Genomic DNA, 23,972 nt, shown 5'->3' on the forward strand with positions numbered 1-23,972 from the left:
ATTCTTCCCACTGATCACCAATGTAAGGGGCATTCTTCCCACTGACCACCAATGTAGGGAGCGTTGGTCTCACTGATCATCAATGTAAGGAACATTCTTCCACTGATCATCAATGTAAGGAGCATTCCTCCCACTGACCACCAATGTAAGGAACATTCTTCACACTGACCACCAATGTAGGGGACATTCTTCCCACTGATCACTAATGTAGGGGACATTCTTCTCACTGATCACCAATGTAAGGAGCATTCTTCCCACTGACCTCCAATGTAAGAAACATTCTTCACACTGACCACCAATATAAGGAGCATTCTTCCCACTGACCACCAATGTAAGGAACATTCTTCCCACTGACCTCCAATGTACGGAACATTCTTCCCACTGACCTCCAATGTAAGAAACATTCTTCCCACTGACCTCCAATGTAAGGAATATTCTTCCCACTGACCTCCAATGTAAAGGGCTTTCTTCCCACTGATCCCCAATGTAAGGAGCATTCTTCCCAATTTTGTTTATTAAAAGTCTTGCAATCAATAAGCATAAAAACAATATACATAAATAAATATATACATATTTACATGAAAAGGGAAAAAAATACATAGCAAGTTCTGCTCTCAAATAAAGAATGGCTTTACAGCAAAAACAAAACTCACATCATGAAACACATCATTACCGGGAAAAATAATCTTAATAAGACTCACACCACCACACCAGACATCAAACCTGCGAGGTCAAGAAACAAAAACCACTCCCATTATGCATGCAGCCCTTCTTCAAAAATGAAGATATTAACTAACAAAAGCTAAGGGCGTGAAAGAAATAGCATAGGAAAAAAGCTTTTCACCCAGAGATGGACAGTTCACCAAAAGCAGGTCTGATATTCCTCCACGCCCTTATCCAGACCGCTCGAGGCTCCCTGCCCTTCTCAAGACCCCGAATCTTCCCAACCTCACCCAGAATATCGTACACCACCACCTCGACAGGGAGGACTTTCTTCCGCAGGGTAATCTGGCACCGTGCATTCCACGTGAAGTAACGGACAACTATACTAACTAGAAAAAGTGTATCCAAATCAAAATCCCAGCGAGTCGGGAATGCCCCGTACACCCACTCCGCATAACTCATGCGATAGAGAAAGGGGATGCCTAGAGCCCTCCCCACCCTTTTATACACCTCTATGTTAAAGGGACACTGGAGCAAAAAGTGGTCCATAGACTCCACTTTACCAACACACTCCGCTCTAGGACAATCCCGATCATCCACAGGGCGATGCTTCAGGTTCCCTCTCACATAGAGCCTTCCATGGAAAGCGAGCCAGGCTTGATCCCTAAACTTCAAAGGGATTCTTCCTAAGTTAATTAAACGCAACCCCTCCCTCATTACGGGGCCTGGGCAATCCCTTAAGGTCAGCGACACACTGAAAGCAGAGCCCAAAATCCTCTTCTCCAGAAGCTTTCTGGGGAGGGACTTGATATCCCCCACTGTCACCTGCCACTGCCTAAGTATTTTCAGACACGGGGCAACATAAGCCGGAAGCTTGCCATGTCGGACTCTCAGACTTTTCACTGGCCCGCCATCTTCCCAGCATCGCAGAAAAGGCCTAAACCAAGATTGAAAAATACCCACCCATCCCGGCGGGGTCTCTGCTAACATATTACCAAGATTATACTTTAAAAAAAGCAGAGAAAAGAAAACTATAGGGTTGACCATTCCTAGACCACCCTCCCGCCTGGACAGGTAAGTTACATTGCGTTTGATCAGGTTCAGCCTATTTCCCCATAACAGTTGGAAAAAGCAGCTGTACACCCTTGCATAGAGAGATTCCGGCAAGATACAGACAAAGCTGACATATAAAAAGATTGGGATCAGGTAAGTTTTAATCAAGTCAACCCTTTCCCTCAAGGAAAGTTTCCATTTCTTCCAGCTTGCCACCTTGGCATTGGCATTCAACAACCTGCTTTCCCAATTTCGATGACCATAGTCACCAGGACCAAATTTGATGCCCAACACTTTAATTTCCTGCTGGGGCTCTGGGAAGGCATCCGGAAGTTCGAAGCTTTCACCCTCCTCACCCATCCAGAAAACTTCACTCTTTTCATGATTGATTTTAGAGCCAGAAGCCTCAGTGTACTGCTCTATCACAGAGACCACCTCCTGCGCCTCCTCCATCCCAGAGATAATAACAGACACATCATCGGCATAGGCCACGACCTTCAAAGGCGGCACACCAGCAATGCCCAAAGGCACCCCACACAACGATCCACTCTCTAACCTTCTTATGAAGGGATCGATTGCGAATACATATAGCAGGGGGCTCAAAGGACACCCCTGGCGCACCCCAGAGCCAACCTCAAAAGGCCGTCCAACCCAACCATTAACAAGTGGGAAGCTCTCAGCCCCTTTATATAATGTTTTCAGCCAATCAATAAACCTCCCCTGCAGGCCGTATCTACCAAGTAGCAAATACAGGTACTCATGATTGACTCGATCAAAAGCCTTCGCCTGATCCAATGCCAGCAAGTACTTTCTCCATCCAGCAGCCCTGCATCGCTCCAAAGCCTCCCGGACAGCTAAAATTGCTGAAAAGGTACTTCTGCCCTGGACCGAGCAGTGCTGATGATTGGACAACAAATCGCCTGCTACTGACGACAAGCGCCAAAAAAGAATCTTCGCCAAGATCTTTCTATCAACATTGAGAAGACTGATGGGGCGCCAGTTCTCAATTATTGAGGGGTCTTTACCTTTTGACAGAAGAATCACAGCGGATTGCCTCATGGAGGGAGGGAGAGAACCCTCTTCTAAACAGCTGTTATAAACCTCCGCTAAAAAGGGAGCCAGAATGGACTTAAAACACTTGTAAAATTCAGCTGTCAACCCATCTGGCCCAGGCGACTTTTTGGTAGCCAGCTTCTCTATAGCACGAACTACCTCATCCGCTGAAATTGGTTCTGTCAAATCCATCAAAGGCAATGTATCGTTTCCCAATCCTGGAGTAGAATCCAGAAAGCTTTCCATCCTGTCCCGACTAAGGTCCTTTCTTCCCAGAAGGTCTGCGTAATATGACCTGAAGATCTCCAGGATCCCTGATCTGGACTTCACCAGGGAACCCGTACTATCCCTCAGACCTATGACCGTCTTAACTGCTATGCCTTGCTTACAGTTCTGGTAAGGATCAGGCGAGTGATATTTCCCATAATCTCTCTCCAGAACCAAGGAGGCATGCCGGTCGTATTGACACTTCCTTAGAAGAAGCTTTACCTCCGAGATCTCCCCTGGATCTCCTCCATACGAGACAAGACGATCAAGCTTCCTCCGCAAATGCTGGTAGGCAATATACATACCAAGCTGCTTCTTCTTACTTATGGCCTTGAAAAGTCCAATCGCCCTTTGTTTCACAAGCTCCCACCACTCTGACTTACTGCTGCAAAAGTCCAGAATAGAAACCTGTGCCTGAAAAAAATCCTCAAAGGATTGTCTTACCTCTACATCTTCCAGGAGAGCCGAATTCAGTTTCCAGGTACCCCTTCCCCTGGGTGGAGTGTCCGAGGCATTCAGAGTCACAGACAGCATACAGTGGTCAGAGAACTCCACCGCCCTCAACTCAGGAGCCGAGAAAGCAGAGTTCTCCTTTAAAAAAAACCTATCTATCCTACTCTGACTATTCCCTCTCTGAAACGTGAATCCCGTGCTGCCAGGGCAGTGCTTAATGTGCACATCTACCAGGCCTGCTTGTCTAACCATATCTCTAAGAAAAACGCTATCATAACCCAGCCTGTCTATGGAGACCCTCCTGTCTTCAGGCCTAATTATGGTGTTAAAGTCACCTCCAAAGACAACCTGCTGGGATGTAAAAAGGAAGGGCTTGATCTTTGTGAAGAGGCATTTCCTGTCCCATTTTGACTGCGGTCCATAGATATTGATCAGGCGCAGGTCCTGCCCCCTAACAGAGACGTCTAAGACCATGCATCTCCCCATTTCTACCTCAATTATCCGCCGGCACGTTACCATATCGGTTTTAAAAAGAACCGCAACTCCGCTGCAAGGCTCAGCCGCAAGAGACCAAAAGGAGGGACCGCATCTCCACTCCCTTTTTGCTAGATGGACATCGGCCAAAGTATTGAGCCAGGTCTCTTGCAAAAATAAAATCTCAGCATCAAACTCACTGAGCAAAAATAAGGCAATATCACGAGCTCTTGCAGATTTCACGCTGGCGACATTAATGGTCGCCACCTTTATCAGAGCGGGCACTGCCATCAGGATGATTGGGGTAGTCGTTTCTTAACCTCCACCACACTCTCATCACCCGAAACAGCTCTCTTTACACTATGTGACTCCCCCTCATCCATAGATGATAAAGTAGATAAATCGGATACTAACTCCTCCCCTGATAAAACCGAAAATGTGTTGCCAAGAGGAACCCCTCCTGGCTCTAACTGTAAGGAAGAAGTGACCGCTTTACTGGTCTTCCTCTTCTTCTTTTTCTTCCTCTTTGTCCTCTCCCACCCCTCATCATCCGAATCCTCCACAACAGAGGGTGAGACGTGGGACATGGACACCCCTCCCTCAACCCCATCGACCCCACCACCATCCAGCACCCCTGCACCCTCTTGGCCGCGTTTGCGGTGTCGAGAGACAGGGACTGGAGGTGGAGTAGGCCGAGGGGGAAGATCCACTATACCCGCCCCCCCAGCAGCTTCCGCTAGTCTGGAGGATCTACGCACAGTAGATGTAGGAACAACAGGAGGGACAGACTCAGGGACCACATCACTAGGGGAAACAGAATCTGACACAACAGACACAGACTCAGGGACCACATCACTAGGGGAAACAGAATCTGACACAACAGACACAGGAGGGGCAACAACAATTTCCTCTCTAACTTCAGCTGCTTCATCTTCTTTATCAAGCCTCTGCAGCTCAGTCTCCAATCCTGGCAAGTTATGCAGTGCCTCTGGGCACTGGCTATATGGATGACCCAGCTGCTGGCACAAATTGCACCGAATCTGGGTGCATTCTCTGGCCAAATGGCCTAAATCCTGGCACAGTGAGCACTTCTTGTGGGTGCAGGACGATGCAAAGTGGCCTTTATCACCACATTTATTGCACACCTTAGGCTGACCTTGGTAGAAAATGGTCAGCCTATCCCTACCCAGAAAGGCTGAGCAGGGAAGGTGCTGAACTACATCGCCCAGCACCCCCAATTTTAGTGACACTGTCCAGGCCCCTGTCCATATCCCATGCTCATCAAGGACCTTCCGCAGTGGAGTGAGGACCTCGCCATATCGGCGTAGCCATACTAATAAATCAGCCTCTGGTATGGATTCGTTACGCACCAAAATGGTCACTGATTTTATCAGAGGCTGCCTTGAAATCACTTTTGGCACCAAACCACTCCACTGCTGAAGGCCCTTGCACCTCCTAAATCTCTCCCAGAAGAGATCCAAACTTTCAGGTTTTACAAACGACAAATCAAATTCATAACTCCCCACCGGGCAAATTAAAGCAAAAATATCACAAGCTTTAAACCCCATTTCCAAAATCAACTCAGCCACCCTCCCCCTTACTGGCGGAGTTCCATCCCCCACCCATCTCAACTGTACCACATTCCTCCTCCTATACCCACCAAACCTCCCTGAATTTTGACTAATAACAGAATTCCCACCACCCACCCTGGTGTGACTCCCCAAAGCTGAAGCATAGCTTCCAACATTCCTCCCAGCAGAAAATCCATCAGTTTTTTTTAAATTATCTGACACACACTTAGCAGATAACGATTGCACAGATTCGGGATTGATCTGTGCAATCGAATCTTTCCTCTGCTGAGCAGGAGGAGAAATGTCATTTTTATTTTTCCCAGCATTACTAACCCCTTCACCACCACCCACCACATTCATTGCTTTAACATTAATGTCATTTTTTATACTTGCTGGGATATTTATTATTGCTGTTGTCTTCACAGCAGAATCCATAGCTGCTGCACTGGTAAAAACTCCAGCTGTCATCTCCTCTTCCACTAGGACAGGGTTTTCAGCTGTGGAAATAGCATTCTGTTTTAACACAGCAGCAGGTAAAGCATTGCAGGATATTTCCATTGCTACTTCCATTCCACTTCCAGAACTATGTTGATCCCCTCCCCCATCAGCAATCAGCACTGGAAGACTGGGAGGCTCAGGTGAACATGAAGCAGGCTCTTTGGAGCTGGCAGCCATTTTGCTTGCCGTGGGACTACTGGTCTCAGCCAGACCAGCAAAATCCATGCCTGGGGTGTTTAATGCAGGTCCATCCACATTCGTCTGATGGTCCGGGGCTTGCATGTCTGCACTCGGTTTCTCCACAGCGGTAACTCCAATAGGTAGCTGTATGCAGAGCTCTTTCTCACCTGGGACACCATCCACTACAGCAGATGGGGCAGACATGTTGGATGGCAGCATGGTGTACTGGGATTTCTCCACCATTACTGGCTTTGCTGGCCTGTATCTCCTCTGCCCATCCTCAGGGATTTCTGATGGATCATCAGAAAATACAAACCTGTCTGCTTTCAGGGGTGATTCCATCTGCTGGATGAATGTCAGGGATCCATGTCCACTCTCAACCCCCTGGCTGGTTGCCGCTGGTGATTCCCAGTTCTGGCATGGGGGGAGAGGTGCAGAGGCAGATGGAGCCGGGTCATCCATTAACTGAGGCTGCTGATCCACAGAACTTGCTGATGCTTGGCTGGTAAATCGCCTCTCATTGTCAAATTTTTCTTTAAATGCTCCACTTCTGTCTTTCAGCCTTTCCAATAATAAAGATTGTTCCTTTACCCTTTCTTCCAATTCCTGTAACTCAGGCTTCATGGCTGTGCGATTTTTACTCCAGGCCTGGAAATACTTGGTTTTGAAGGATTTGTGTTCAGCCTTCAAAACTTTAAGTTTTTCTTCCGCTCTCCCAATCGCCCTAAAACGATTGATAATCTTCTGGCTGAAGACATCCGCATTCTCACCAGGGCCTGGACCCACAGACAGGTCCTCCACCTCCTCCTCACTAGGCCCCGTGTCATCAGGGGGATCCCTCCCAGGGCCTCCCCCAGGATCAGGCATTGTTCCTGGGCCAAGCTAGCAAGCAAGGCCCAGGCTTGAAAAGGGCTGGTTCTCACAGAGAGCTCTTTGGGTGTGTCCTCCTCCTTCTTCCCACTGACCACCAATGTAAAGGGCATTCTTCCCACTGACCTCCAATGTAAGGAACATTCTTCCCACTGACCTCCAATGTAAGGAGCATTCTTCCCACTGACCCCCAATGTAAGGAGCATTCTTCCCACTGACCACCAATGTAAGGAACATTCTTCTCACTGATCACCAATGTGACGAGCATTCTTCCCACTGACCCCCAATGTAAGGGGCATTCTTCCCACTGACCTCCAATATAAGGAGCATTCTTCCCACTGACCTCCAATGTAAGGAGCATTCTTCCCACTGACCCCCAATGTAAGGGGCATTCTTCCCACTGACCTCCAATATAAGGGACATTCTTCCCACTGACCTCCAATATAAGGGACATTCTTCCCACTGACCTCCAATGTAAGGAGCATTCTTTAGTCAATTGAACATAGATGAAAGGGTGCCCTTCTCCCACTGACCACCAATGTAAACCTATTGATCTTGCTATTTATTGTTAGCTGTAGATATAAATTGTAGCAAGGGTTCCCTGAGACTGGAGTAGTGAATCTACTGTATGGTGGGCTTCCTTCTATAAAAAAATAAAAAACTGAAAGAGCAGTCAGTAAATTTGCTAACAGGTTGATTCTTTCTGGCAGGATCAGGTTCCCTTCCCGTCATGTCTGTCTCTCTAAAAGATGGCGTCATCATGGTGTCCTTCCTCACCTCCGATTGGTTCCCCAGACCAGAGATGCATTGGGAGCTGGAAGGTGTTCCCCTCATCGCTGATACCTCAGAGACCATTTCCAACCAAAGCAATGGACTTTTCACACTAGAGAGTCGGGTTCTACTGAAGGAGGCGGGTCACCGGCGTCTATATGGTGCAGTGCGGCACCCGGTGTCTGGAAAATCGACTGGACTCTATATGACTATTTCAGGTACGTGATCGAAATCTCAGTGCAGTTTATATGCCGAAGAGCCATTTTTATATTAGTAATGTGCCTAGTGCACAGATCTGGCAGAAGGATTACTGGTGTGTCATCAAAGCGACAGAAAGAAAATGTGTTCCGACACTTGGGGGTGTTGGAACACAATGGTTAGTGCCATCTAGTGGCTTTAATGTGGTATTTTCCTCATTGAGGTGGTTTAGGAAAATACTGCATTATGGCCACTAGATGGAGCTGACAGCTCTCCTGCTGCCCATCCTTGATTTAGGCAGACTTTATGTTTATATCAATGAGTGCCCTTTTACATCAGGTGTCCCCAATAGAGTTCCCCTTTAAATCAGAGTGCCCCTTTACATCAGGTGTCCCCAGCAGAGTACCCTTTACATCAGAGTGTCCCTTTACATGAGGAGTCCCCAGTAGAGTCCCCCTTTACATCAGGTGTCCCCGTCAGAGTTCCCCTTTATATCAGGTGTCCCCAATAGAGTCCCACTTTACACCAGGTGTCCCCAATAGTGTCCCTATTTACATCAGGTGTCCCCAGCAGAGTACCCTTTACATCAGAGTGTCCCTTTACATGAGGAGTCCCCAGTAGAGTCCCCCTTTACATCAGGTGTCCCCATCAGAGTTCCCCTTTATATCAGGTGTCCCCAATAGAGTCCCCCTTTACACCAGGTGTCCCCAATAGTGTCCCTATTTACATCAGGTGTCCCAAAAAGAGTGCCCCTTTACACCAGGTGTCCCCAATAGAGTCACCCTTTACATCAGGTGTTCCCAAAAGAGTCTCCCTTTACATCAGGTATCCCTATGACCCAGAGTTTCCCCTCCCCTCCCCTTTCCCCCTTGTACTGGGAGATCGACATTCACAGCCTGTCCTTCCTCTCTCTGGTAATGTGGCAAGTCACATGAGGCAGGAGAAAGCTGAATCCTCCCTCTAGTAGCATCTACCGGCCACTGCTCCTTCTGACAGGAGTGACACTGCAGTCACTTCCATGAGTAAGAAATGGGATGAGTGGCCAACTCAGCAGCACCCCCCCCCCACCTCAACACAGCACCTGGGGCAGGTTCCCGCTCAGCCTCCCCCCTAGTCCCGGCCCGGGTGCCATCTCCTACACAGAGAGCTAACAACGAGACCCCCATAAAATTGTGCCATGAGGCCCAATGATTCCTGATCAGATGAGTGCTAACTTTGCACTTACTATACAAGCAATGTATTTATAAAAAGAATTTGCAGGGCTATTCATCTTATGACACAAATGGACAGCAAATCGGATGGTATTGGGCAATTTTATTTACAGGTTGAACCGGAGAAAATACCACATAATAGCCACTAGATGGAGCTAACTATGACATTATGGCCACTAGATGGAGCTAACTATGACATCATGGCCACTAGATGGAGCTAACTATGACAATATGGCCCCTAGATGGAGCTGATGATGTCATTACAGCCACTAGGTGCAGTGGATTATTGATTATTGGAGCTTTGACATTATGGCCACTAGATGGAGCTAACCATAGGCGTGCGCACAGGGTGTGCCATGTGTGCTTGGGCACAGTCTAATCACCCTGTACTGTGCATATTCCCCCTGCTGCCTGACGGGATCTCTGTCCTCAGTCCCTTTCTCTCTCAAAAGTGAGATATCAGGAGTCTGATTTGACCCCTGATATTTCCTAAAAGCCCCTCAGTGGGGCTCCTAAAAAATTGTAAAAAAAATAATAAAAAAGTAATTGTAAAAAAAAGTAATATTAAAATAAATAAATAAATAAACTACTGACATCAATCTCTGCCCTACTGACACTGCCATATACAGTAAATTTATGTATTGGTGTCATTGCGAGGAGGGACTTGTTATGCCTCTCTTTATGCCCCATTAGTGGAGACATGTGGGAATACTAAATGAGCTCCTGAAGAAGCGAAATATCGCAAAACATGTCGAGCTTCTGATATTGATGCTGACCATTTCCCACTGTACTGGCTACCACTACTGGGCTTTAGGTTGCCAGCTGATCCCAGCTAGTGCTAGCTTGTGGTCTGGTCAGAAATTCAACACACAAGGTTGACTTTATGTGCTTCACTAGATGGCACTGACTATGTCATTACGGCCAGTAGGTGCAGTGGACGATGACTTTATGACCACTAGATGGAGCTGACAATGTCATTACGGCCACTAGATGGAGCTGACAATGTCATTACGGCCACTAGATGGAGCTGACGATGTCATTACGGCTAGAGATGTCCTTGCGGTTCGCCCGGCGGTCGATTCGCAGCGAACTTTGCTTGTTCGCTGTTCGCCGAACATGCAAACATATGGTGATATTCGTGACCGCCATATTCTTTTACATTGTGAAAAACTTTGACCCATGACACATCCATCAGGTGGTACAGGACAGCCGATTGAGACATTTCAGCACATTGACATACCCCCTACCTTATTAATAGACCTGACCTGGCTGCCATTTTACATTCTGCCTTTTGTCAGTGTAGGGAGAGGTTGCTGTGTGGAGCAGGGACAGATTGTTAGTGACACAAATCGTTTGCTATTGCTAATAGGTCCACAAAAGTCCTTTTAAGGACTGGTATAGGTGTACTATTGTTTGGTGTGCAGTATATAGGGGTGTAATACACTTATAATATACTTTCTAATATAGTGGATTTGTATTGTGCAGCATTGTGACTGGTGAGCGGTTCTGCAGCAGTTCTGCAGCGATACTACAACTACAAAGAGTGACAAACACAATTAGAAAAAAGTACTTTATTATATATATATATATATATATTTATATATATATATATAATATACTTACTGTATATATATATATATATATATATATATATATATATATATTATTATAAGTATTATAACTGGTGTGATAAACCAGTGGCCCCCCAAAACAACAAATTGAAGCGGGGTGTTATATAACAATATACTTTCATAATAGTGTATTTGGGTACTGCAGCAATTTTGCCTCTTTTGCTGCGTTAACTCTGCTACACACAGTGACAAAATTTACTGGAAGATTTTATACAGAATACAAAGTTCTTTGCTGTCAGGTGAACGCCTGTGGGCTAATTTTTGGGGCCTGTACTGGCCGACACTGACTTCTTCATCCTAAAATAAGAATGCTTGTCGATCGCAGATTCGCTTAATACTTCTGGTATGTCAGTGTCCATGTTGTGGGACTATGTGTGCACAGCTAGTAAGTATTTTGTGGCTGCAAATATGACCTGGAGGTTTTTCATGTTGGCCTGCCATTAAAATGAATGGGACCCGCCGCGAACCTGCGGTTCGCGGACATTTGAGCGAGTTTGCATGATCGCGTTCCCGAACCGTCCCATCAGATGTTCGTCCATCACTAATTACCGCCACTGGGTGCAGTGAATGATGAGATAATGTCCACTAGATGGCGCTGACTATGTAATTAAGGCCACTAGGTGCAGTGAACGATGACATTATGTCCACTAGATGGAGCTGACGATGTCATTATGGCCACTAGATGGCGCTGACAATGTCATTACAGGCCATTCGGTGCCGCTGACGATGTCATTACGGCCACAGGGTACAGTGGACGATGACATTATGACCCCTAGATGACGCTGACGATGTCCTTTCGGCCACTAGATGGCGCTGACGATGTCCTTACGGCCACTAGATGGCGCTGGCGATGTCCTTACGGCCACTTGATGACGCTGACGATGTCCTTTCGGCCACTAGATGGCGCTGGCGATGTCCTTACGGCCACTAGATGGCGCTGACTATGTCATTACGGCCACTAGGTGCAGTGGAGGATGACATTATGTCCACCAGATGGCGCTGACAATGTCATTACGACCACTAGGTGGCGCTGATGATGTCATTACAGCCACTAGGTGCAGTGGACGATGTAATTATGGCCACTAGATGGCGCTGACCATTACAGTAAATAATTATTTATTTCCCAAACATTAGACCTGGGAAGAATACAGCCTAATAACATTCGATTTTGACCTCATTCCCACAGAAGGAATAAACATGCAGTTTCACAGGGCGAATAATTTATAAATAGTGTAGCTGAACTCACAATGAATTTTCGGTGGATTATTTTGTTTCTAACAGGCGCTGTGTGTGTGGATATGCGCTATGTCTGTATCTCTATTTACCAGTGACTGGCTGTTTGTCTCTACAGAGGAAATGTTCCCTCGGCTCTCATCCTGGGCCTATGCCTTCCTGTTTGTCACTTCCCTATTCCTGGTCGGTGCAGCTTGTATGATATTTCTTATAAAAGGACAGATAACCCAGAAAGGTGAGTAGGAACATTGTCAGCACTTATTAATATCTAACAATGGACCTCAGTAATGTGTCCCTTCCAGTATTCATTACCTCTCAGAGACAGGGCCAGGACAAGGGGTGGGCAGAAGAGACAGCTGCCCTGGGCGCAGCATGTATTGTAGGCATGGGGGCACTGCAAGCTTCTTCTACTATGAGACTGACAGGAGTAGTGACAGCGGCATCACTACTTCTGTCAGCCCAGCGCTGGAAGTGGCAAGGAGAGGAGGAGAAAGCCGGGAGGATTCCCCCCAACAATGCCTTCAGAGAGGAGGGGAAACCCGGGAGGATTCCCCCCAACAATGCCTTCAGAGAGGAGGGGAAACCCGGGAGGATTCCCCCCAACAATGCCTTCAGAGAGCAGGAGAAAGCCGGGAGGACTCCCCTCCCCCCAACAATATCTTCATCTACTGTTTTTTTTTCCTCCAGAAGGACTGTGCCATCTTTGTTCAGGTATCATCCAGAGTCTACTTCTACTTCCTGGGCTGAGATGCCAGCTCAGAGATGGCACAATCACGTAAATCCTGGTGCCCGTGCAGTCCTTGGCTGACACAGATTAGCCCCTCCTACAGCCTTGTGACTTGCTTCAATGTTACAGTGGACAGTCTGAGTGATCTGAGGAGGGGGGGGGGAACTGAGGAAATGCTTCCTACTGCCTGCAGCAGACTGTTGGCATAGACTCTAGTCTAGGCAAAATCCTTGACTGGAGCATAAAGACGGCATTTTAATAATGAAAGGTGAAGCTTTTATAAAACAAGTATATTGTTGATGTATATGGGGACATTTCAACTTACTGACAGCTCCACTATACTAAATGAGTATTATATTTAATTCAGTTGGTTACCCTCATTTTCTAATTATTTATTTATTTTCATTTTTTTTTATTCTTTTTTTTAAATAATTAATTAATTTATTTTATTTTTTTTTTTTGCAGAGGCACTCCAGACAAGAAATGGTAAGCTTTTATGGAGTTATACTGATACATTATATATGTAAACTTTTATACATTGCAAGGACGCCTTTCTCTATTGTCATGTCCTTTCCCATCTTATCTATATTACTGTTCTGTGGCAAATGCCACTTTATGCATGGACACGCCTTCAGAAACCCAGTATGGTCATCTGCTGACCTAGCACCATCCACAGGCAGTATAACTCTTCAATAGGACACAGACATTCACTCTAATACTTTTCTTACTTCAAATAATTTAAACACAGAGGATGTTTTTCCAGGCTTTTGAAGTGTAAAAAAAACAAGGATTTTGCTATCTCCTGCCTCTGTAAGAACTAACACTGGCTGAGGGAAATATAACTGTTTCCCTAAATGTCCACTAGATGTCAGCATACATAAGAACAATAGCATCCTGATACAGTACAATACCAAAACAGAAACAAATACATAAAAGAGGGACAGAACTAACTAGCACTAAACAGGATGGGAAAAAAAGAGGGAGATACTAAATCCAATGCTGTGATGGCCCTAAACCACCACTAGATTTCAGCATGCATAAGAACATTAGCAAACTGATATAATACAATAATACAATGCCACAACAGAAGAAAATACATAAAGGAGGGACCGAACTAACTAGCACTAAACAAGACCATAAATTAGAGGGAGATACCAAATCTAGTGCTGTAATGGCCCTAAACCACCACTAGATGTCAGCATATATAAGAACAATAGCAATCTGATACAGTACAAAACCACAACAAGACTAACTAGCACTAAACAGGAGGGAGGTACACAATGAAATGCTGTAATGGCCCTAAACCACCACTAGATGTCAGCATACATAAGAACAATAGCAATCTGATACAGTACAAAACCACAACAAGACTAACTAGCACTAAACAGGAGGGAGGTACACAATTAAATGCTGTAATGGCCCTAAACCACCACTAGATGTCAGCATACATAAGAACAATAGCAATCTGATACAGTGCAATACCACAACAGAAGAAAATACATAAAGGAGGGACAGAACTAACTAGCACTAAACAAAACCAGAAAACAGAGGGAGATACAAACTCCAAAGCTGTGAAAAACAATAGAAGCAATAATATAGAATACAATACCAAAACAGGAAAAAAAATACATAAAGGAGGGACAGAACTAACTAGCACTGAACAAGAAGGGAAAACAGAGGGACATACTAAATTCAATGTTGCAACGACCCTAAACCACCACTAGATGCCAGCATACATAAGAACAATAGCAACCAAATACAGTACAATACCACAACAGAACTAACTAGCACTAAACAGGAGGGAAAAACAGAGGGAGATAATAAATTCAGTGCTGTGATTGCCCTAAACCACCACTAGATGTCAGCATATATAAGAACAATAGCAATCTGATACAGTACAAAACCACAACAAGACTAACTAGCACTAAACAGGAGGGAGGTACACAATTAAATGCCGTAATGGCCCTAAACCACCACTAGATGTCAGCATACATAAGAACAATAGCAACCAGATACAGTACAATACCACAACAGAACTAACTAGCACTAAACAGGAGGGAAAAACAGAGGGAGATAATAAATTCAGTGCTGTGATTGCCCTAAACCACCTCTAGATGTCAGCATACATAAGAACAATAGCAACTAGATATAGTACAATACCAAAACAGAAAGAAATACATATAGGAGGGACAGAACATTCCCCACCCAAGCAATCTCACTCGTGTTATGCAGAATATGAGTTCCCTTAGGAGGGGGTATCTGGGGGAGAGGGGGTATCTCACCAGTTTTGCCTTCTGGGACAAGCTGTAGACCAATCACAGGAGGAAGAATTGTGATTTCTGGGAGCATTGTAGAAGGAGTGTCCCCGGGGTCACCATATTGGAAGGAAGTGACATTTGGATTTGGTGATCTCTGTAGAAGGTGACGGTGTGCGGAGTGACGATGGAAAGGTCATATTTTAATATTGATGAGTTAGGAAATGATTTGCATAGAGAAGCGATTTATTTCTCTGTCTCTTCTTCCTGCTCTGGTGGAGATTTAATTGTCTTTCTTTCTTTTTGTGGTCACCCAGGTGAGCTGTGCTCAGAAGTGGGTAAGTAAAACGGGGGGGGGCTCCTACGCAAGGAGTGGGGGGGAGGGATGGACTGCGGGGGCCCCCCCAGACAATGCAGACTGGGTATGAATCATTCACAATCTTTTAACCCTTTTGCTGTCAGAGACATTTTTTTCTTTTTTTTTATTCCTTTTTTTTTTTTTTTTGCGCATGAATGTTTAACCACATCAGCTCCAGAAGGTTTTACCCCCCTACATGACCGATGCATTTTTTTTGCTTTTACGCACTGCATTACTGTAACTGGCAATTGCCGTGTAACGCTGTACACAAACGAAATTTATATCATTTTTTCCCCACACAAATAGAGCTTTCTTTTGGTGGCATTTGATTACCACTGGGTTTTTATTATTTTTATTTATTTTTTAAATGAAATTACAGAGCTCAGTGTTGTTTGTGAACACAGAGCTCTGGACTGTGATTGGACACAGCCGATCAGCAGGTCATAAATCATTGGCTGGGTCCTGCTAACTAAATCCCCACTGTGTCTAATCACAGCAGGTGTTGGTGGGGGAGGGGATTGGAGCAATCGCATGCCCTGTACTGGAAAGGGGCCAGGGTCATACAGGCACATCACTGTTCCTATACGGCCCCCCCGCCCGCAATGTACTGTCCTGCAGCAGGTGAAAAATCATTTTACGCCTGGAGATTACATAAAAGCCCCAAACATTCTGCAACATCGATCTTTTTCCATTCTTCAAAAAGGACGTCTTTTAAGCCTCGTACACACGCAACGATTGTTGGCCGTGAATTTTCGGCCAACGTCCGATTGTCGGCTTGTTAGGATGATGCTTCCGACAACCGACTGCGACTTTTCGGCCGAATAAAATCTGGTGTGCAGACTATAAAATTTTTGTTGGCCGTCAACACAACGGCCGATTTTCCGTCAGTCAGTACAGATTTCGGCAGACAAAAATCTGATGAGCAAGACTGGGCATGCTCAGAGAAGAAAAAACACAGGGAAAGTAAACCAACACATGGCATCACTTCTGAAGTTGGTTGTTGTTGGCCAACAAAAGTCCAGTGCAAGTCTAGAGCACATTTCATCCAACACTGGACAAAAGACGGCCGATCGGTCGGCCAACAATCGGTGCATGTGTACGGGACTTTAGGCTGCATTCACACCTGAGCATAGCATCTTTGAGCGTTTTTTTTTTTTGCACACATTTTTTATGCATGATTTTGGCACGTTTTTATGCGCAACTTGTGCGTTTTTATAAGGCGCTTTAGAGCTTTGGTGTTTTTTTATTAGCCAATAGAGAAAACTATCATGTGTTGCATCATTTGTTGCTAAGCATTTCAGCTTTTTTACCTTTTCCATCAGATTTTACAGTAATCCCCCGCTACATCGCGGTTCAGTTTTTGCGGTCCCGGTAATTCGCGTTTTTTTTGTAATGTTATTTTACTATATAAATCATTAAAAATGAAATATTTTTGTGTTTTCCATAGCTCTTGCTCTGTCTCTTAGTATCTTTTATGTGTTTAAATGAGTTTCTATTGTTTTAAAAGTGTGTTTAAAGACCTTAACCACTTTACAACCGGAGGATTTTGCTGTCTTCCGTCCAGGCCACTTTTTGCGATTCGGCGCTGTGCGACTTCAACTGACAATTGCGCGGTCGTGCGACGCCGTACCCAAACGAAATTTACGTCCTTTTTCTCCCACAAACAGAGCTTTCTTTTGGTGGTATTTGATCACCTGTGCGATTTTTACTTTTTGCGCTATAAACAAAAAAAGAGCGTTTATTTTGAAAAAATAACAATATTTTTCACATTTTTTTATATGAAATTCCCCCCAAAAAAGATGTAAAAACCAATTTTTTTAAAAGTTTTTGGCCAATTTGTTTTATGCTACATATGTTTGGTAAAAAAAATCGCAATAAGCGTATTTTGATTGGTTTGCGCAAAAGTTATTGCGTTTACTAACAAAGGGAAAGATTTCTGTCATTTTTGGTGTTTTTTTTTTAACGCGTAATGGCGGCGATCTGCGATTTTTTTTGCGGGACTGCGACATTGCGGCGGACAGACCGGACCCCTGACTGACATTTTTGACACTTTTGGGGGTACCAGTGACATTACTGCAGTAATCAGTGCTATATATATGCACTGTTACTGTAAAAATGACACTGGCAGGGAAGGGGTTAATTTTATTGGAGAGGGAGGGGTTAATGTATGCCTGGTGCTTACTGACGTGTAGGGGGGGAGGTGACTATGTGATTCATGGACAGATCGGATGTCCAGCTATGCTGAACAGTCCGATCTGTCACTCCCTGTCACTATGGAGATCCGCCCGCTGTGTTTACACACAGCGGGCGGATCTCCAGACTCGATCCCCGACGATCGCGTAAGAGCAGCGGCGATCGCCGCTGCTCCTCCCCTGGCCCGACTCCCGCTGTGAATGAAAACAGCGGGAGCGAGCCTCCGGCGGCGCGCAAGCGCCGCCCAGAAGGGGAGGAGTCCAGTCACGTTAATACTACGGGACTGGACGGGAACGAGCCACTCTGCCGCAGTAGTATTACCGTGAGCGGTAGTAGAGTGGTTAAAATGCTTCTACACGTACAGTGACAGTAAAAAAATCATGCCTACAATGCATTTTAATAGGGTTTTTCTATTTCGCGGATTTTCACTTTTCGTGGCTGGGTCCGGAACGTAACCCCCGCAATGGAGGGGGGTTTACTGTATTTATTTTGTATTATTATTATTCATTTATTATTATTATTATTATTATTATTTTTTTTTTTTTTTCGTTAGGGTAGGGGGTAAGAATTAAGGTTAGGTTAGGATTAGGGGTTAGGGTTAGGATTAGGGTTATATAATAGTTATTATTTAGTTTTTTTTTTTTTTTTAGGGTGTTAATACTACTACTATTAATAATAATAATAAAATAATAAATAAATGTAAAAAAAATACACAAATAAAAAGAATCATAAATAATTAATAATAAATACATTCAATAAGCGCCGGTTCACATTACCGAGACGCTACTTGCAGGGGCGACCTCCGAGATCGCGGTGCGAGCAGCGCGCCCTGAGCTCGGAGCGGTCGCCACGGACTTCATAACATTGAAGTCTATGGCGGTCGCCTCCTGGTCGCCCCAAAGAAGCTCCGGACCCTTTTTCTAGGTCGGAGCGACTTGTGTCGCTCCTATTAGAACGGGTCCGCAGCTTCCCTATGGGAGGCGACCTGCGGCGACCTGTGAGGCGACCAGGTCGCCTCACAGGTCGCCCCAGTGTGAACCGGCACTAAATGAGTACTAAGTAATAATAAATACATTCAATAAATGAGTACTAAGTAATAATAAATAAATGATTAACCCTTAACTTAAACCTCTAAGCCCCCGTTCACACTGGGGCGACCTGTGAGGCGACCTGGTCGCCTCACAGGTCGCCGTAGGTCGCCTTCCATAGGGAAGCAGCGGACCCGTTCTAATAGGAGCGACACAAGTCGCTCCGACTTAGAAAAAGGGTCGGGAGCTTCTTTGGGGCGACCAGGAGCGACCGTCATAGACTTCAATGTTATGAAGTCTGTGCCGGCCGCTCCGAGGTCGCGGCGCGCTGCTCGCACAGCGACCTCGGAGGTCGCCTGTGGAAGTCGGATCGCCCCAGTGTGAATGGGGCCTAACCCTTAAAAAAAATTAAAAAAATAATAATAATAAATAGCTAAACACCCTAAGGGCTCTTTCACACGGTCCGCCTCCGTAGGCGGATCCGTGCTGCTCAGCGGGGATCGATCCCCGCTGAGCCGGCGGATGACAGCTCCGTCTCCGCTTGCAGTGTAGAGAGGGAGGTGTCACAGCCCCCGCTGCTCTCTATGGGGAATCGGATGAGAGCGGACCGCCTGTCCGCTCTCATCTGATCCCATCCGATCCGATCCCCAGGACGGATGGAAAATAGGGTTTCCATCTGTCCGGATTTCACGGACAGGATCGGATGCGGATGGCAGCGGGTGTCAGCGGACATGTCACCGCTAACATCCGCTGCTCCATAGGGCTGAATGGGGCATCCGATCAGATCCGCCTAAAAAACTGACAGGCGGATCTGATCGCAACGCCCGTGTGAAAGAGCTCTAACACTAAATAAATAAATACATTATTATTCTAGTAATAGTAATTTATTTGTTCTTTTGGGGTTAGGTGTTTATGTATTATTATTTTTTTATTATTAATAATAATAATAATAATAATAGATTATTAAAACATTTTTAAGGTTAGGGGTTATTTATTATTTATGTATTACATATTATTCATTTATTTTATTTATTTATTATTTCTGATGATTTTTGTGATTTCTGTATTTATTTTAGTTTTATTTATTCATATATCACTCCAAAGACATGCTGGTAGGTTAATTGGATCCTGTATAAAATTGGATTGTACGCTCCTTGAGGGCAGGGACTGATGTGAATGTGTAATGTATATGTAAAGCGCTGCGTAAATTGACAGCGCTATATAAGAACCTGAAATAAATAAATAAATAAAATATATTATTACTATTTTATTTTTTTATTTTTTTTCATTTGAGCAGAAAACCACGCAAATATGTACGACAAAACGCGCAAATGCGCACAAAAACTCATGAACGATGCGTTTTCATTTATTTCTATGGGGATAAAAACACGCCAAAATGCTCAATTATGCCTGATTTGAGCTACAAAAAAAGCTCCAGAACTTTTTTGGGCTTCAGAAGTTAGGCTTTAGGCGACTTGGAGTGGAGAAGTGAACCCTCTCCATAGAGAATAATTGATTTTTTTCTCCTCCAGCGTTTTGGACCATCAAGCTTCAAGCTACAAAACGCAGAGGTGCGAATGGGGGCTTTAGAGGCTGGATGGAGAGTGAGGCTCAACTTGTCTCTTCAGAATTCCCCATAGGTGTTCCCCAACTGGGTTCATATCAGGAGACATACTTGGTCACTGAATCACTTTCACCCGGTTCTTCTTCAGAAATGCAACAGTGGCCTTAGATGTGTGTTTTGGATCATTGTCATGTTGGAAAAGTGCACGACGACCCAGGGCACAGAGGGCAGAGTGATGGTAGTGATGCCAACGGTAGAGTGATGGTAGCATCTTCTCTTTCTATATAGAGCAGTACATCTGTGAATTTATGATACCATCAATAAAATGCAGCTGTCCGACACCAGCAGCACTCATGCAGCCCCACCACCATGTTTCTCTGTAGGCGCCATGCATGTTTCTTTGTACTCCTCACCTTTGCGACGCCATACAGTTTTGAAACCATCAGTTCCAAAAACAATTATCTTGGTCTCATCACTCCAGAGTACAGAGTCCCAGTAGGTTTTTTCTTCTTTAGCACGGGCCCTGTCAAATTCTAGGGAGGCTTTTTTGTGCATGGACTTTAGGAGAGGCTTTATTTATGGATCCATGCATGTCATTCCTCTGCAGGGCACCCAAGTTTGGCTTTCTACTTAACTGCAGTGAACTTGCATGACAATTTCCTTCAACCCTTCCCATCAGAAGACGCTTCTGTCGAGGCGTTACCTTCCTTGGACGGCCTGGACGTCTCTGTGAGATGGTTGCAGTTCCATCTTTGTTCATTTTTTGTATCACTTTTGTTACAGTATTCTGACCGAGAAGTAAAGCTTGGCTGAATTTGTAGCCTTCACCTTTCTTATGTATAGAAATGATTTTCATTTCTCAGCCCTTGTGACATTTCTCTTCCATGTGGTGCCATTGGTGACACCATGAAATGGGAGGGGTTTTCTTTGTAAAGTACCGCCCTTTTATAGTCACCTGTCTGAGGGACACCTGTTTAAGGAATCATTTCACTCACCTGTAGTTGAATTCTTGTTAATCGATTCTGGACCGCCCACCGCATATATACTGCGGCAGGCTGGCCCTCCTGCACAAACCGACATAGGGCTGCGTCGGTCGCGCGCCTGCGGTTAGGGGGCGAGCGCGAGCCGCCGGTGGCGCGCTTCCGCCCCCACTCGGCAGAGGGGACTCCGATGCACGGGGCTGGCGGCTGCCTGACACCCGCAATCGCTCCTCGCTGAAAGAGAAGGACGGTCAGCTGTTGTAAACACAGCTGACCGTTCTTCTCCCTGGAATGATCATAGAGCCCCTGTGATCCTTCTATATAGGAACACAGGTCTCTGTGTTAATTTTACAAGCCCATCCCCCTTACAGTTAGAAGACACCCCCTAGGCTCACAATTAACCCCTTGATCACCAACTAGGTTAACCCCTTCCCTGGCAGTGTCATTACAGCAACATTGCATATCTCTGGAATGATCACAGAGCTCCTGTGTTCCTCCTATAGAGGATCACATGTCTCTATGATCATTTTACAAGCCACGCCCCCATACAGTTAGAATCACTCCCCTAGGCTCACATTTAACCCCTTGATCACCCACAGGGTTAGCCCCTTCCCTGCCAGTGTCATTATTACAATAACAGTGCATATTTTTAGCACTGATTACTGGTGTAATGTCACTGGTCCCCCCAAAAAAGTGTAAAAATGTCAGTTAGGGGTCCGATCTGTCCGTCACAATGTCACAGTCCCGCTAAAAATCACAGATCGCCGCCATTACTTGTAAAAAAACAAAAAAAAACAATAAAAATTACATAAATCTTTCCCGTAGTTAGTAGAGGTGATAACTTTTGCGCAAACCAACCAAAATACGCTTATTGCAATTTTTTTTTACCAAAAATATGTAGCAGAAAACAAATTGGCCTAAAATGTTAAAAAATTTTGATTTTTAAAAATTTTTTTTGGGAATGTCATATAGCAGAATGTGAAAAATATTGTTTTTTTTTTTTCAGAATTGTCGCTCTTTTTTTGTTTATAGCGCAAAAAATTAAAATTGCAGAGGTGATCAAATACCACCAAAAGAAAGGTCTATTTGTGTGAAAAAAAGGACAACAATTTTATTTGGGTACAGCGTCGCACGACCGCGCAATTGTCTGTTAAAGTAACGCAGTGCCGAATCGCAAAATATGGCCTGGTCCTTAAGGGCGAAAATATTCCGGTCCAGAAGTGATTAATTAGAATTTTGCTGTCTAAAATTTAGCCTTGCTCCTAAGACTTTCATTGGGGTGTATTCATTTTTGCAACATGGTCTTCAATAAATTTGGTAGGAAAAATACTTTTTTTGTGTGTGCAAATTAAAAGATCTCGGTTGCAATCAATGACCCGCATTTGTGGTAATATTCTGTAGTATAATATCTCATAGAAAATGTTGACTCTGAAAGTAAAGTAAAGGTTAAAGGAAAGTAAATCTGTTGGGGTGTACTCATTTATGTGCAGCACTGTCTATTTGTTAGATATTATTTATTATATAGATATTATGATGTGCAGGTAAGCAGGGGGCGGTGCTTGGGAACTGACTCTTCCTGGATTGGTCAAATGTTCTAGCGAGTACAGAGACACATCGCAAGTGAATAAGAAATCATTTATCTGAAATGTTTCAGTTGATGACAGGTTCTCTTTAATGATTGATTGACATATCCTGTGTTGTCTAATTTTAGATTGGAGGAAAGCCGTGATGAGTCCAGGTAAGTGTCTTCCAGATTCCAGACCTCCCTCCCTCTTAATGCATGTATTGAAATGCGTTTTAAATAAGGTTACCAGGTATTTAAAATGTTATCCAGGAACACCCTACTGACCACGCCCACGTTTAACCCCGTCCATAAAACCACACCCTCGCATGTAGCCACACCCAGAAAATAACATCCTCTCTCATTTTTTTAACATGCCCTGGAATCAGCCACAGGCTTTTGGAACAAGGGGCAGATATGGAAAGTATAAAGAAAACATAGCTTGGGCACCCTGAGAAGGGAAATGATGCGGTGAGCACAGCATGCCGCAAGTGATTGTGGGTGTGGCCAAAATTTGGTGATAGTGGGTGGGGCCTAAATGGGGCTTAAATTGGTATAGTTATGAAAACCTAAGCCTATGCTGCTATCTGTCAAGAGTGCAAAGCATGCAGTGCATGGATCAGGATTAGGTAACATGCAGAGTGCATGGATCAGGATTAAGTAACACTGGGTGCTGGGTTCAGGAGTAAATAAAATACAGAGTGCTTGGGTCAGGAGTAAGTAGCACATAAGGTGCTGGAGTCAGGAGTAACACACAAGGTGCTGGGGTCAGGAGTAAGTAACACACAAGATGTTGGAGTCAGGAGTAGGTAACCCAATGGGTGTTGGGGTCAGGAGTAAGTAACGCACAGAGTAATGAGGTCAAGTGTAGGTACCCCACAAGATGTTGGGGTCAGGAGTAGGTAACCCACAGGGTGCTGGAGTAAAGAGTAAGTAACACACACAATGTTGGGGTCTGGAGTAGGTAACCCACAAGGTGTTGGGGTCAGACGTAGGTAGCCCACAGGGTGTTGGGGTCAGGAGTAAGTAACATACAAGGTGTTGGGGTCAGGAGTAAGTAACACACAAGATGTTGGGGTCAGAAGTAAGTAACGCACAGAGTGATGGGGTCAAGGGTAGGTACCCCACAAGATGTTGGGGTCAGGAGTAGGTAACCCACAGGGTGCTCGGATCAAGAGTA

The 23,972-nt window shown here is 44.9% G+C and overlaps 1 protein-coding gene across 1 annotated transcript in view; it reads left to right on the forward strand.

Annotated features, from left to right (window-relative positions):
- Positions 1 to 23,972, forward strand: part of LOC309560024 (butyrophilin subfamily 1 member A1-like) — a 190,818-nt gene that overhangs the window by 165,496 nt on the left and 1,350 nt on the right. The window contains exons 3-7 of the mRNA XM_082263523.1: positions 7,793 to 8,071; positions 12,245 to 12,361; positions 13,319 to 13,339; positions 15,426 to 15,446; positions 22,943 to 22,969. Of these exons, the coding sequence (XP_082119649.1) occupies positions 7,793 to 8,071; positions 12,245 to 12,361; positions 13,319 to 13,339; positions 15,426 to 15,446; positions 22,943 to 22,969 (465 nt within the window). The remainder of the gene's footprint in view (positions 1 to 7,792; positions 8,072 to 12,244; positions 12,362 to 13,318; positions 13,340 to 15,425; positions 15,447 to 22,942; positions 22,970 to 23,972) is intronic.

The sequence above is a fragment of the Pelophylax lessonae genome (genome assembly GCF_965119305.1).
Source record: "Pelophylax lessonae genome assembly, chromosome: 7".
Taxonomy (NCBI): Eukaryota; Metazoa; Chordata; class Amphibia; order Anura; family Ranidae; genus Pelophylax; species Pelophylax lessonae.